The 15,674-nt window shown below is 41.2% G+C and overlaps 1 protein-coding gene across 1 annotated transcript in view; it reads left to right on the forward strand.

Annotated features, from left to right (window-relative positions):
* The window catches only part of LOC115511752 (teneurin-3), a 194,696-nt gene that overhangs the window by 20,338 nt on the left and 158,684 nt on the right, over positions 1-15,674 (forward strand). Inside the window, exon 3 of the mRNA XM_032593054.1 lies at positions 6,742-6,980. Coding sequence (XP_032448945.1) covers positions 6,742-6,980 — 239 coding nt within the window. The remainder of the gene's footprint in view (positions 1-6,741; positions 6,981-15,674) is intronic.

Raw genomic sequence — 15,674 nt, forward strand, 5'->3', positions numbered from 1 at the left:
TAACGCAGAGTGAGTGTTTCCATTTATGTTTTCGTTGCTGCGCGCGTCACGGTTAATAACGCGGTGCAGGTCCGCGGTTCCCGTCCGGTTGTTGTTGTTGTTAAATAGAATCCCCCTCAAGATTCCAAAGCCACAAAGCAACTGTTAGTGTTCAGTGACCTTCCTGCTCCAGCCGTCTTTTGGGCTTTGAAATTGATTTTCCTCATCTCAGTCTGTGATAGTCTCTCTTCAAGTGTGCCTCTCTAGTTCATCACCAGAGTGAAAACGCTGGCACAAATAGCCGAGGAACTGGAGGCAGGCGTCACGCAGGGCATCATTAGAAACATCAGAACGAAATCAGCCTGCCCGGTGCGCTCCGTGTTAAAACGCCACTGCGGCCGCTGCTGCTTTATTGCCGAATACAATGGGGAATATTCTCACAGGGTCCCCTTTTTTCATTCCCAAATATGGTCTGCGAAGTCAAGAAAATTTCTCCCTTTATTCTGCAAACCTCATGCGGATGCCAGGTCAAAACCACACGTTTTTGATAGTAATTTTTGCAGAATTTTTTGTACGTGCGAAGCGTATTCCCAAGGCCATATGACCTGGCAAAGAGTCCCAGGATGAGGAGAGACTGGAATGACTCACAGAAATGTGTGCCTTAGAATGAGATCAAAAAAAATAATAATAGTAATTCTCTCATGAGAAGACTCACGGTCTAGTTTTCGTGTGGCTGAATTTCATGTGGCTTGGTTTGTCCGTTTCATCTCGATGGGGTCTACTCATAAACCAAGCATGGCGTTGGACCTTGACACGGGTAAAAAGACATTCTGGGCCTAAAGAGATACGTTAGTCCCCATATATTCTCGTCAGCGTCTGATGTTTTCTGTATTGCAGTGGAAAGGACATGGTTGATGTTGGAAAGGAGGCATCTTCTCTGAACCTGTCTTACCAAACCTGAGACTACGTGTCCCACACCACACAAAATAGGTTGACAAAGACCTTTTCTGCCGGTCTTAGTGACCAAGAAGTTTTTCCATGTGTGTTTTAACAGGCCTACTCGGAGGCCTAATTTTGCCTAAAGGAATCATCTTCACGCAGATGATACCATTTGTTTGAAATGGTTTCTAAATGCACCCGTTTAAGCAGTTTTTGCACATTTTTTCTGTGCTTCCATCCTAGGAAGCCGTCTAAAATTACTCAAGACCAGTGATTTAAAAATATAATACACTCATGGTATGGCTTCTCTTTCAGTGTTTTATGATGTTTCTGTATTTATTTTACAAATATAGTATCTCTAGGGCACTGATTTGATATGGACAGTCATTTAGACAGAGGAAGGGAAAGTGTACTTCTGAGTCTTAAAGTCAGTGGCCAAAAAAATACAGTTAAATGCTGTTTCTCTTGCAGCACCAAAAGTAAACATACGTATTAAGTAAATTAGAAACTCTTTTAAAGTAAGGAGATCTCCAGTTCCACTATTATTGATGGATAGGGTATTTTTGAATATTACATCTTGGTTGTCAGCGATATCTCGAAGCTGTCTTTCGCTTTATGAAAAATAATAACTTCATAGCAATTCAAGGATAGTTTTTGATGAAAGGTCTTTGCCATGGTTATCAAAGGAGATGGACGTCATGTCTTGATGTTTCAAATTTTGGAAATTGAAAGCAAGATGCCTAATTTGAGGTTGGCATGTATCTAGCTCACTGTCTGACACACAGTGCCTGGATGCATGTTTTCAGTGTTGGGGCTACAATCATAAGCTTTAGGGCCACATGGGTGTGGGTTCAAAATCCCATTTCCCATTTCAAATGACCCAGACCACTTTGCATAGAGCTATAACACATTTTCAGAGGTGCCTGCTTGTCTCAGTTGGTAAAGCGTCCGACTTGGGCTCAGGTCATGATCTCCCAGTCCGTGGGTTCAAGCCCCACGTTGGGCTCTGTGCTGACAGCTCAGAGCCTGGAGCCTGCTTCGGATTCTGTGTCTCCCTCTCTCTCTGCCCTTTCTTCTCTCTCTCTCTCTCTCAAAAATAAACAAACATTAAAAATATTGGTGAGGGAGGGAGTGCCTGGGTAGCTTAGTTGGTTGAGCATCCAACTCTTGGTTTCAGCTTGGGTCATGATCTCATAGTTCATGGGTTGAAGCCCCACATCGGACTCTGTGCTGACAGCATAGAGCCTGCTTGGAATTCTCTATCTTCCTCTCTCTGCACCTCCCCTGCTCACTCATTCTCATTCTCTCTCTCTCTCTCTCTCTCAAAATAAAATAAACATTAAGAAAAAGAAAAAATAATTTTTTTTAAAAAAGCATAACACATTTTCCAGGGATAATTTTTATTTTGGTGCCTATAATTTCCCACTTTTATTTACTTTTATTTTATTATTAATTTGTTAGCTATAGGTCTTTGGCCAAGGTGCTTAATTTCTCTAAGACTCACTTCCTCCATCAGCACAGTGGTCACCATTTTATTTATTTTACAGTATTTATTGAGCAACTACTATGTGCCAGGGAACTTTTTTTTTTTAAGTTTACTTATTTATTTCGAGAAAGAGAGAATGCATGTGGGGAAGGGGCAGAGAAAGAGGGAATCCCAAGCAGGGATTCTGTCAGTGCAGAGCTCAGTGTGGGGCTCAAACTCACGAACTGTGAGATCGTGACCTGAGCTGAAGTCGGATATTTAACCGACTGAGCCACCCAGGCGCCGCTGTGCCAGGAACATTCTAAGGTCTGAAAATACAGAGGTGAATAAGATTTCCCGGTGCTCACGTTCTAACGGGAGGAGACACATCATCGATTTGTGCCCTGACTATATGGTTCTTATTCCTCAACTTAGTAGGCTACGTAAACGGCCTTTTAAATATGTTTTTGTCTATATTTTATTTATCGCCCTCAGGCCTAAAAACTTAGACGGTTCCATGTCTCTCCCCGTCCTACCCCTGCCTTGTTATATGTGATCCTGTGAGCACAGCAGGAACACCTCATATTTCAGCCTCTACCAAGACGGGAAGTTTTCGCGCTCTCTTCCTTCATTGTTGACGGCCATGTCATGGCTGAGACGGCCTTCGTCCTGTTCCGCGCGGCCTCTTCGGGTCCAGTGGTGCACTCTGCTATTTCCAAGCTACTCTAGAAGCAGTAGAAGTAATTTTACTTCTTATAATTGAAGCCGAAGCACGGGAATCTTGGAGAGGCTCTCTACAGCTGAAATACCTCCACGCGCCCTGCGTTCTCTTTGAGATCCTGATGCCTCCTCGGCCTCTGTTTCAGATTGAAGGCCCAGGTTTCTTCTTCTCTCGGGTTCTGCTGATTCGCCCCTTAGTCTCTGCTTCTCCGGCACCGGGGAAGCCAGGAGCAGGGCCTGTGTCTGTGAAACACAGCGAACCTCCTGCCTTCATCCACCCCTTCCCGGTTTTCCTCTTCCTAAATAATGAAATGAAAATTGTTCTGATCCAAGGGGAACTTGTATCTCTTAATTTCTGTATCACACGTTTTGGTTATATCCCGAAGGGGGAGGGAACCTCAGGGGGGAAAAACACACTTTGCATAGTATTTAAAAATTTTAACCTGCCACACAGGTCGATAAACAAGAGCTGATTGTAATAAGCGTGTTGAAGGAAATAAGCTTGTTGGACACCAGTTAGTGTCCATTTGCACCTGTCTGTCCATGACCTTCTCCAAGGGCAGTGCCTGGGCATCGTTCGGGCTGCTTCCAGTGGCATTGAGCTGCCGAACATCTTGCTCACTCTTCAGGGACCATCCTAAAAAACAGTGAGAATGCAGGACCAGGGCACCAACGACACAGGTCAAATCCAGCCTGTCACCTGCTTTTGTGTTGATCGTGAGCTCAGAATGGTTTTTGTATCTTTACGTGACTCAAAAAACAATAATAATAAAAAGAATATTTCAAGACATGGGAAAATTACATGAAACTAATGTTTCAATGTCCGTAGTCAAGTTTTATTTGAATGCAGCCGCACTCACGTTATCTATGGCTGCTGCCGTGAGCTGGTATAGCCAGACGAGGCTAAAATATTTACAGTTTGGTCCCTCCCAGAAAGAGGTTGCTTGAAGCTCATCTAAATGATCAGGTTACTGCTTGGCGTGTGACCATCTTCTCATCCAGAGTGCTCGCCAGTGTGCGGAATTGCCAGTGAAATTTGTAAACCGGGGAGTTAATTTTGCAAACGTCGGTTTTGAGGGTGTCAAATTTGAACGGAGATTTTAAAGTCATCAGATGAAAATTTGGGGTCTTTTATAACGTAGGTTTCAAAATGTGACTTTGGAAAGAAAAACGGCTAATGTTTATTGAGCACTTCCCTTGTGTTCAGATCCTAATATAAACACATCATATGTGTGTAACCCTTGTATATTTAACCCTCATAAAACGCCTATACAACAGCCCCTCTTATTATTCCCATTTTTCAGATGATAGAACCAGGATACAGAAAATTTGAGTAGTTTACATCATCCAGCCTGTTTATGGGTGAAACTTGGATTTGAACCTACACAGCCTGGGTCCAGAGCCCGCATTCTTTTTTTTAAATTTTTTTTAAATTTTTTTTTTCAACGTTTTTTATTTATTTTTGGGACAGAGAGAGACGGAGCATGAATGGGGGAGGGGCAGAGAGAGAGGGAGACACAAAATCGGAAACAGGCTCCAGGCTCCAGGCTCCGAGCCATCAGCCCAGAGCCTGACGCGGGGCTCAAACTCACGGACCGCGAGATCGTGACCTGGCTGAAGTCGGACGCTCAACCGACTGCGCCACCCAGGCGCCCCTGGAGCCCGCATTCTTAATAACCATGCTGAATGGGAATATGGTAGGAGATTCAAAAAAATGCTGTTTCCAGCCTAACATTTAATTCAGGCTATAGACTTTGAAATTTGCCTTACACGGTACTTCCATGGCGGAAAACAGATTCACAACACAACTGCTAGTATCATTTATAGAATAGTAATTTATCGTTTGCATCTGTCCTAATTTTGTGGTTGACACAGAATTTTTAGATACATTAACCGGTCTACCACCCTGTGAGGTAAGTAAATCCTCAGCTCCATTCCACAGATGGAAAACAGAACAAAACTGAGCATCTGTGGGATCATGTATCTAGGAAATGATAGACCAGGAACTCAAACTCAACTCTGATTTCTACACCAGAATTCAGTCTGCCGTACCTGTGTTAGGCAGACTTTCATGACTTTTGCCATATCGCTACACCAGCTACACTATTGTTGACATAGTAATTTTCTGGAAATGGATTCTCTGTGACTTAAATACCTGATTAACCTTAGCAGTAATAGACATCAAATAATGACTTTGACTCCTCTTGTATTTATCAAACACTTCTTCTCTGCCCACAATATTCCAAGCGCTTTACAGTAAATATTAACTCCTTTGAGCCGCAGGGAAACTCCTGAAGGGTAGATGCTATCACTGTCCCCATTTTATATGTTAAGAAACCAAAACAAAGAGAGAGATTAAGTAAGTAACTCATCCAAGGGCACATACCTGGTAAATAATGAAGCAGGATTTGAACCTCCGCAATCTAACTTTTGAGTTCTGTCCTTTTAACCCCTTAACTTCTTTGACATATTCAGTTTATTTTCTAATACATTAAGTCCATCAGTAGTAATATTGAAAAGATTCAGCTGTGTACCGTCTCAGATATTTCATAAAAACTGTATTGTACCATGGTGGAATGTTCCAGAATGCCTATAACCTCCTGAGTATGTAAGAGAGAACACAGTCTGTTGACTTCACTGAACAGTGAAGGGAAAATATTAGAGAAAATAATATTAGGGAAAATAATAACAAATATTAGGACACAAAGTGAATACACAATAAATTACTGGTATAATATGAAATATAAGCCATGAAAAACATGGTGCTTTTTTTTTTTAATTTGGAGACTTGTATTGTGGATAGGAATCTTAAGTTAGTAATCTTTCCCAAAGAATTTCTTACACAGCACCCTTTCGTGTGATCATTTCATTTCTGCTTACGCACCTTCAGACAAAGAGAATGTACAACTTTCACAGCTACCGCCATCCAGCTCCGTTGTTAGAGAATCTTTCCATCTTTGATCTCAAACCTGCTTCACTGACCCCTTCATTTATTTAGGTTGGTTTTAGAAGTGTTCTGTGATTCCTTCCTTTTTCTCTCCCTTCCTGGCCATGTTTGACATAAGCTAAAAATAAAATTAGTTTGCATCCCTTGAGACCTGACCAGCTGCCTGTGGCCAGACTTGATGGTGCTTGTTAGTGGGAGAGCAGGCTGGGGTTAGAATGTTTCCTTGGACGTCCAGAAAATAAATTAGTCTGCAGGACATCGACGTGGTCATGCATTCTTGTGTTTCTATGAGTACCTGGTCTCAGAGAGCAGCAAATACACATGTAGCTATAAAATAATAAGATGCGGTATTCTTAAGTGAAATGTGAGTATGTTCTTAATGCCGTTCCTGCAGGTAGGTTCCAGAATGGTTTTGTGCAGGAAATGGTGTGTTTAGAATACCTGTATAGTGTCTCAAGATATCTCCTCGAAGGGACAGTAAAAGTGCGTGGGCATAAAATACCGCCATATATGTTTCACATCAGTTTCTTTGATCAGATTCACTGCTAGGAGTTGGTTAACATTTTTCCATAATTTCTGATTTTTTTTAATTATATGAGGTACGTCCCGGAGAAGCGCTCCTGTCCAGCCGCGTCTGTCTCCCACGTTTTAACATATGTGTATCTCACGACGATATTCTCCTGTCCCGCAGGCATTTCCTATTCAAAACAGGAACAGGGACAACGCCACTGTTCAGCACTGCAACCCCAGGATACACAATGGCATCTGGCTCTGTTTATTCGCCGCCTACTCGGCCACTACCTAGAAACACCCTGTCAAGAAGTGCTTTTAAATTCAAGAAGTCTTCAAAGTACTGTAGCTGGAAATGCACCGCCCTGTGTGCTGTAGGGGTCTCCGTGCTCCTGGCAATCCTCCTATCGTATTTTATAGGTAAGAACAAACATGCACAGTTACTCTGTCTGTGAGTTGGGCTGTTCTGTTGTGGTTCTGTTGGTTTTATCTAGGTAGGTGGCCCGGAAGTGCATTACGAGGTCTATTTTCTGGAGGAGGGGTTAGTTAATACCTTGTAAATCGCAGAGCCTCTTAAGCGATTTTCAGCGAACTCAGATAAGGAGAAAGAAGGACAAAGAAGGAGGTATGTCCTTTGCACAAAGAAGGAGGTATGTTCTTGGACACAGGCTAGAGTGTGAACTTGTGTTTGACTTACCCCTCTTGAAGCGTGGATGATTCTGTGACATTTCACGTACACAAAATCATTCATGCACTTGCACGAAGGCTTTCTAGGCAGGAGTCCCCCTCGATGCATAGTCAATGGGGAGCTGTCTCCTACGTGTGATATTACACATCTTTCAGCTAACTCAGCAATCTAAATGTAACTCATCACTCAGGACCATCATCTTGCACTCAGCAACACTCTCCGGAGAACCACGCGTCCATAAAACGATGAATGGATTACATACTCATTCATACATGTGGACTTTTCATCTTTTCTGATGTAGTATTGATCATATTTTTCATTTACTAGTAACCCAAATGATGGAAGCTGCTAAGAGAAGCCGTAAATATTCCTTTTATTTAACTGTTTCATAACAGGTGTGAGCATTCGAACTATTAGAAATGGCTTTTTTTTTTTTAATGTCAGAAATGACCACATCGGATTTTGATCCGCTTGTGAAATGCTAATGGTGTCCACCAGATTAATCACCGACTATATGGTTTATCTAACAAGAACAGCAGCCAGGGGTGCACCCTCCAGTTTACAAAGTGATCTGTGAAGCCCGTGAAATTCTAGAACTGAATAAGAGAATTACAGAGCTGTATATGGAATAGTATGATGCTTTTGCAATGAACCGATTTCTGTCATTAGCTACAGTACCCCTCACTTATAAATTATATATTTTGGAAAGTGAAATGCCATTTTGAATCACAATATTTGAAAGAAGTACAGAATGGGGCGCCTGGGTGGCTCAGTCGGTTGAGGATCCAACTTCGGCTCAGGTCATGATCTCGAGGTTCGTGAGATCGAGCCCCGCGTCGGGCTCTGTGCTGACAGCTCAGAGCCTGGAGCCTGCTTCGGATTCTGTGTCTCCCTGTCTCTCTCTCTGCCCCTCCCCCACCCTCTCTGTCTTTCTCTCTCTCAAAAATAAATAAAAACATTAAAAATTAAAAAAGAAAGAAATCTAGCATAACAAAGCATGAAGGAACTTTAGAGACGATTGAGTCAGAGATGGCAAGGATGGGCCACGTTGCGTGCTATTATTTCCAACGCTTTGTCGATGGCAGGCATCACTGAGGAATCAGGGCACTCTTTCCCACTAAACCTGGATACGGCCTCATTATCCTCATGACCACGATTCATACCCCACCTCAGCCACTGTCCGTCAGAAATGAAAGCAAGACGCAACCTTTTTGTTACTTTCCAATCTGAGTCAACTCCCTCCTTGTAAAAATGCTCAAACCACACCCTAATGAAACGATGCTGTGCTGTTTCATAACACTCTAGGTAAATGAGGAATAGCACAACACAAATTGGGATTCAGAGACAAACTTCTAGCATTCAGCTAGAAAATACCTCGCCATTAAGAGAATCTCTTCTAGTTAGTTGTATAAATTATCTGTATCTGTCAGCGGTGTGCTGCTGAGGAATTTTAAATGGTTCTGAAATGCACCGGGCATAAATGGGATGTAATAAATTAAGCATACATGTTTGTAGGGGACTTTTTTTTTTTTTTTAACCATAGTACATGCCAGACAGACAGATAACTACTCTGCGGGGCTGGAAGTCAGGGTCCATGCCGTTGCTGTGCTGTGAGACATATTTTCGGATTGTGCACACTTGTGCCCCACCAGCCGTTGAATATTTCGGATATCAGTTCTGATACCATTTAGTTTTGTTTGCAATGTGTGACTAGCCGGAAAAAATAGCATTTTAATGTGAGATTAGCTCCTTATTATTTGTGAGAGTTGGACTCCTTTCAAGGCTCCCTTCGTGAACTTGATAGAGTATCAGACTTCTAAGTCAAAACTCAGAATGTTCCTTCTCTTCAAATTGCCCATTTTTCTTGTCTGGCGGTTTGCATCACACTTTATTCCTGCCACGGCCACTCTCATAAACTTGTCCCTGTGATTTTATCTTTCCCCACATGCAAATACAGTTAATACATTTTTTATATAGCCAGTATGGTCTGTACGACAGGTATGTGTCGAACAGTTGTTATGCTCTAGTTACCGTGTTGGACCTTAAGGCAACGCAACCCAGGTGTTGTCCGGCAAAAATGACTTGCATCATCAAAGAATTATCTCCTATTCTTCTTGCTTTAATTAAGCACAGATAGAATGTTCGCTGGTCTTCCAGTGCTTCAATGACCAACACACTAATGCAGTGGTTTTTGTTGTTTCAATCGGGTAAAGGACTCGTTCATCACCTGGCATGATAAATCTTTCCAGACTGAAGAAGCCACCTTTACCCTTGAAAACAAGAATAGAACACCCCTGTCAGGGAAGGTTGTCTTTTTCTGTTGAGTGTGCATATAAAGCAGGGATGGAGAAAAAAGGAACCCTTGCCTGTCCGGCTTAGATCAGTCTGATAAACCCCAGAATCAATGGGGAGACCGATGTCACCATCAAATTGACCTCACAACCTTTAACAAAAGTGCTGCCATCCTGAAACTTTTTGTTCCCCCGTTCCCGTAGAGGTCCCTTTTCTCGTATGGACTGTCAATATAAATAAAGTTCAAACCTTAAGAAAAAAATAAAATAAAAAGCTTGAGGAATTACCTCTCTCCTGGAGTTTTCTTTGTCACCTTCCAGTAAGGTCATGAGAAGTTAGGAGAATGTAGTATTAGCACGTCTCTCATCTACTATAAAGTTATCTTGGGAGAGTCAAGGTGAATAGCTTTCTGAAAGGGAAGGAGGAGGGGAGGAGAATGGGTTTTGTTTGTTTTTCCTGTTTGTATCAGAATTTGAGAGAATAAGGAAAAGCTGGAAAAGAGAGTGAAAATACATTCCCATGGGTGCTGCGAGCTTTGTGCACAGGTAGCCACACGTTAACTTCTTGGTGTATACCCCTCCAGATATTTTTTCCATGCATATATACGCTAGAGTTCCATACCTTTAATCCATTTGGTACCAAGCTTTCTCGCTTACCATTTGTGAAACGTCATATGTGTTTGATTTTATTTAGTGGGTGTGTTTCACTCGGTCCCAAAAGTGCAGTGACTGTTTCCTTATGCATTTAAGTGTGTGTGTGTGTGTGTGTGTGTGTGTGTATGTGTGTGTGTGTGTGTAAATTTTTTATCTGAATAAATTCGTTGAAAGCGTATACCAAAATGGTAGGCACGTCTTACATTTTGCAAACCATGGCCAAATCACCCTGTTTACACAACTACCAATGCTACTCATTATCAGTAGCCAATCTCTTTTAACGCTTGCCAGTCTCTTAGGCTAAAGCATTTTATTGTTGTTCTCATTTATTACTGAATATCTTTTCACAGACTCATGGACCATTTCTGTTTCTTCACGTGTGCCCAGTTTCCCGCACGGGGCTTTTCTCCTTTTTTCCCCTTTCATTTACAAGTGTTCATTAAGGATATGAGTCATTTGTCACATATGTTACATATTTTCTAATTTATTTTTAATTTTTCTCATAATTGTTTTGCCATATGTTGTATAGAATGTTTTAGGCAATCACGTTTATCAGTGTTTCTCTATAATATCTTATTGTCATGTTATACCTATAAAGTATTCACTCTCTAAAGAGTTCTTTTAATTCATTTAAATTGGCACCTTTGGTTCAGCATCTGTTGATTTTGGCTCGGGTCATAATCCCAGGATCATGGGATCAAGCCCTGTGTTGGAATCTGTGCTGACGGCATAGAAACATCTTGGGATTCTCTCTCTCTCTCTCTCTCTCTCTCTCTCTCTCTCTCTCTGCCCTTACCTCCCCCAAAAGGAATAAATAAACTTTATTTTTTTGACACATGAAATAGTTTATTATCAGCCATATTTGCAAATCAGTATATTATAAAAAATATTTCAAATTACTATGTTGAGTCATAGGCAGGTATACGTCATTACAATGGTACTTATATGTTCCAAATATATGTTATCGCACGTAAGGGTCTCTAGTTGTTAAGAATAACAAAAAACTAATGTTTGAAAATATAATCATCGTCTGATGATGCTTCATTGTCAACCAAAAATACAGCAATTTTCTCTACAGAATAAAGATGAAAACTATGTTTTTTGAGGTAAAATTGACTTGGATGGCTACATTCTATAGTGGCAATAAGGCTTCTATAAGCGTTCTCCCTTTGATTTGTGTGCATTTGAGCTTACACATCTGGTTGGATTGAATGTGTGACAGACGATGGTTGACGAACTACACATCAAGGAGCATGGAATCAATAGATAGTTCATGAATATTGTTAATACAAGAATTAAGTTTTAACTCAAGTCAATAAATAAACTTTAAATAAATCAATCAATCACTTAAATTTTCTTCTAGTACGTTTATGGTTTTTCAATAATTAGGTTTAGGTGAACATTTTTCTGGGCACTCTGATACATGCTAAAGGTTCAAATTAGCTCTTTCTTCCAGAAGCTCATAGTCAAACGATGTTTGCAAGCACACTTTGAATGGTACACACTTCCGTAGCAGTTTGAGCCTTATGAACAACAGCAAGAAAAGAAAAGAGAAGAAAAGAAAAGAAGAAAAGGAAAACACCTGTCGCTGGCTGAAGAAGTTGGGGAAAGACCCAATCCAGCAGGTGATGGCCAAAAGATGAGGAAGAATTTGGTTCACTAGTCTCGATGACAAATTGGTTAGCGGGAGATCACCTTGAGGAGATGTCATCCAAAGCATGGGAAGAAAGAAACGTGACATACCCACAGTGGTACATGTGACGCCCTCACGGTGTGCCGGACATGGCGTCTGAAGCGGCATATGAGTTGCCTGATTGAATTTTCACAACAACAGTATGAAGTTAACAGGAAAAATCTATCAGCCCTTTAACAAAAAGAATCTACCACTTAGGGAGACGTCTCACCTAGAGTCACACAGCCGGTCAATGACGGAAGCTGGACTGGCAAGTGTCAAGGACCCCCCTATATTATACTCCCCTCACTGAGGTTTTTGAAGAACTGAAAATAGGGAAGGAATTGCAGATACCAAAACATAGCAATGAAAAAGAATCATCTCTGTTGTTGTTTTCTCAAAATAAGGTTGCTTCAGTGGCATTCCAGAACATGTAACCTGAAGACAGACTTGTGCTTCTCAAACTTCCGTGTGCCTAGGAATCACGTGGGGATCCTGTGAAAATGCATATTATGACTCAGGAGATCCGAAGCGAGAATAAGAGGTGTGTGTCTCAAACAGGCTCCCAGGTGATGCCGCTGTGGCCCGTAGACCACACCTTGAGTAGGCGGCTCAAGGCCGGCTCTGTCAAATGTTACATTTGATGATGGAAACAGTCTCTTTCTGCCCCGTCCAGTTCAGTAGCCACTAGACACATGCGGCTATTGAGCACTTGAAATGTGGCTAGTGAACTACAGAATTTGGGTTTAAATTTTGTTGTTGATTAATTTAAACTCAAACAGCCACACGTGGCTAGTGGCCGCCATATGGACAGCACAAGTGTAGACGCCTCCTATTAGAACACTAGTGTAGGTGGGAGGGCATGAAGTCCTGTTGGGATAGAGGAGTGAGTAGAATTGAGAAGCTATAGCTGATATGTAATAGACTGGATGTGCCACGATTGATCATAGTGCGATTTAATTTTTTTAATGTGTATTCATTTTTGAGAGACAGAGACAGGGCGCAAGCGGAGGAGGGCAGAGAGAGGGAGACACAGCATCCGAAGCAGGCTCCAGGCTCTGAGCTGTCAGCACCAAACTCTATGCGGGGGCCCAAACTCACGAACCGCAAGATCGTGACCTAAGCTGAAGTCAGACGCTTAACCAACTGAGCCACCCGGGCACCCCCATATTGCAATTTTAAAAGTCAAATGTCCAGGCATGTACCCGTGGAAATTCTTCTCAGCGGAGTCACATGATTTTCTTTAGATGAGCGAGTTCCCAGTTACAGTCCTCTATAATGCTTTAATCTTTACATTCATGTGTCTTTATACAATGAAAATTCTACGGACCACAAATGGTGCAGCTCAGTGATAATACTTTGCGATACTGACTTATCAAAAAAATACCTGCCTCCCTTTTTCTGGGCCTGAATTTACCCATTCTCCTTCCTTTTCCTGCTCTAAAATTATAAAGAGGGGCAAATATCCAACAGTTGTTCACCAAAGAATGGATTAAAAAAAAGGAATGGTCTCTTTGTTGCTGTGGCTTTGCTTCTGTTCAGTTATAAATGAGTGAGGAGGCTTGATTATTCTTTACTCACAGAAGGCTCTTTTTCCTGGGTGGGAGCTAACCCAAAACTTTGTTTAATTTTTTTTTTTTTTTTAACGTTTATTATTGAGAGACAGAAAGAGACAGAGCACAAGCTCTGGGCAGAGAGAGGAGGGGCAGAGAGAGGAGGAGATGCAGAATCTGAAGCAGGCTCCAGGCTCTGAGCTGTCAGCACAGAGCCCAACGCGGGGCTTGAACTCACAAACCGCGAGATCGTGACCTGAGCCAAGGTCGGATGCCCAATCCGACTGAGCCACCCAGGCGCCCCTAGCTAACCCAAAATCTTGATGCTACACACAGTAGAAAATGCCAGAAATCTTGTCATAAATCAAAAACATTATTGGAACATTATTTAGTCGAAATAAATGTCGGAATAATTACATCAACATTATTTAAAACTACAGCAGATTCGAGTCAGACTTCCAATGACACCATCATGGGCATTTAATTTAACCTCATTGACATTTCCGTATACTTTTAGACAGAGTCAGAAAATTCAAATAATTTCCCAAGTAGAGTAGCACTAAAAGTGTCTGTACACGTTCTTTAAATTTAAGGAAAATGAGAGAAGACAAAAATCTTACCAAATTATATTGCACTGGCATATATTATCAATTTTTGGCTCTGTTTATTCCAACCAGTGATTCATTTGACAGCATTTTTTTTCAATAACAGCTTTATTGAGGTATAATTCACATACTGTACAGTTTACCCATTGAAAGTGTGCAATTCACTTGGTGTTTAATATATTTGCACGATTTGCAACCTTCACCACCCTCAATTTCAGAACGTTTCCATCACCTCTAAAAACGAAACCCTGTTCCGTTTAATAGTTGCATCCCATTTCCCTCCAAAACCCCCATGTTTTTTTTTTCCCCGTGCAAAGATCTTAAGTTTTAAGGGACTGATTTGTTAACTCATTTCCTAATAACAAGAAATAGCCCGGCATGGTTTTTCTTCTGGACTCCTCACGTTTGCTGCTAAGCGAAGAACTACATTGCATTTTCAATATTCCTTTTCGTTTAAAAAATACATGTGTAGTTATTTATTTCCTTTGAACAGCTGCTACCAACCGATTCCTAAAATAGATGTTGTCACATGGCTGCTAAAAAGGCTGTTTAACAACATAAGCATTCCCTAGATCTAGCAAAACATAACCTGTCGGATTTAGGTTCATTGCAGTTACGATGCTGTGGCAGTTATCTGTCCTACTTCTGTGTCGATTTGCATTTTATGAACATTTTTACCTCCCTGTGTACCTTGAAATTGATTATGGTACCAGCTATGTATATGCAGCTCAGGGTCAGAAGGAAAAATATGCCAGCACTTTGTGCTTCATGAAAAATCAACCATTTAAATATACATGGCAAAATAAAATGTGTTGTGACCTTCTTTTTTTTCTTTTTGGACATGTCTTCGTAATAAAACTGCCGTTTTATTAGGTGATAGAACACAGCCAAGCAACGTATTACATACCATTTCTCACTATGCCTTCTTCCCTCAACTCCTGGTTGCACTACATTTTGCAAAATGCGTTTTGTCTGGGGTGGAATGCTACCTTTTTAATAATACTAATGTGATTTCATCACATTGGAGAAAAACCAGATTGCCTATATTTTAGAGGCTTGAAGCTTATAACCTAAAATTTTTAAATCAATATATCAATATTTTATATCATCCTTGGATACGTGAAATGAAGGACAGATTTAAACCTGATTCAGTGGTGAACGCAGGATCAGAATGAAAGAGTTCGCCTCTAGAAGAGGAGGAAAATAGTCATAGGATAAAGCATATTACTATCAGCACTCTGCAGTGAGTCTATAAATCCAAAAAGGAGAAAATCCACTAAGGACCCGTTCGAGATAGTTGTAATTTTTCCTTATTGAGAACAGCACTTTGTGTGGGTGAAGTGTGTGTGTGTGTGTGTGTGTGTGTGTGTGTCCGTCCACAGAAAGTTCAGCTATTTTGTCATATTTGTTCTCTGTCCTGACTTTCGCTGTGAACTGTAGAAATGGATAGAAAATACTAGTTTTCTATGTCCGCATATCCTGTAGAAGCCTGAGGCTGAGAGGTCACTTAAAATTCAGTTCCTTTATAGTCGCCTCTGTATAATTGCGTCAGTAGCTTCTGAATGGAGTCCAAAGCAAGCAAGGGAGGTATACTGCACGCTCCTCTTGTGGACATTACAAATTTTTTGCTGCTTTTTATTAGCACAACTTA

The sequence above is a fragment of the Lynx canadensis genome, chromosome B1 (genome assembly GCF_007474595.2).
Source record: "Lynx canadensis isolate LIC74 chromosome B1, mLynCan4.pri.v2, whole genome shotgun sequence".
NCBI classification, from domain to species: Eukaryota; Metazoa; Chordata; class Mammalia; order Carnivora; family Felidae; genus Lynx; species Lynx canadensis.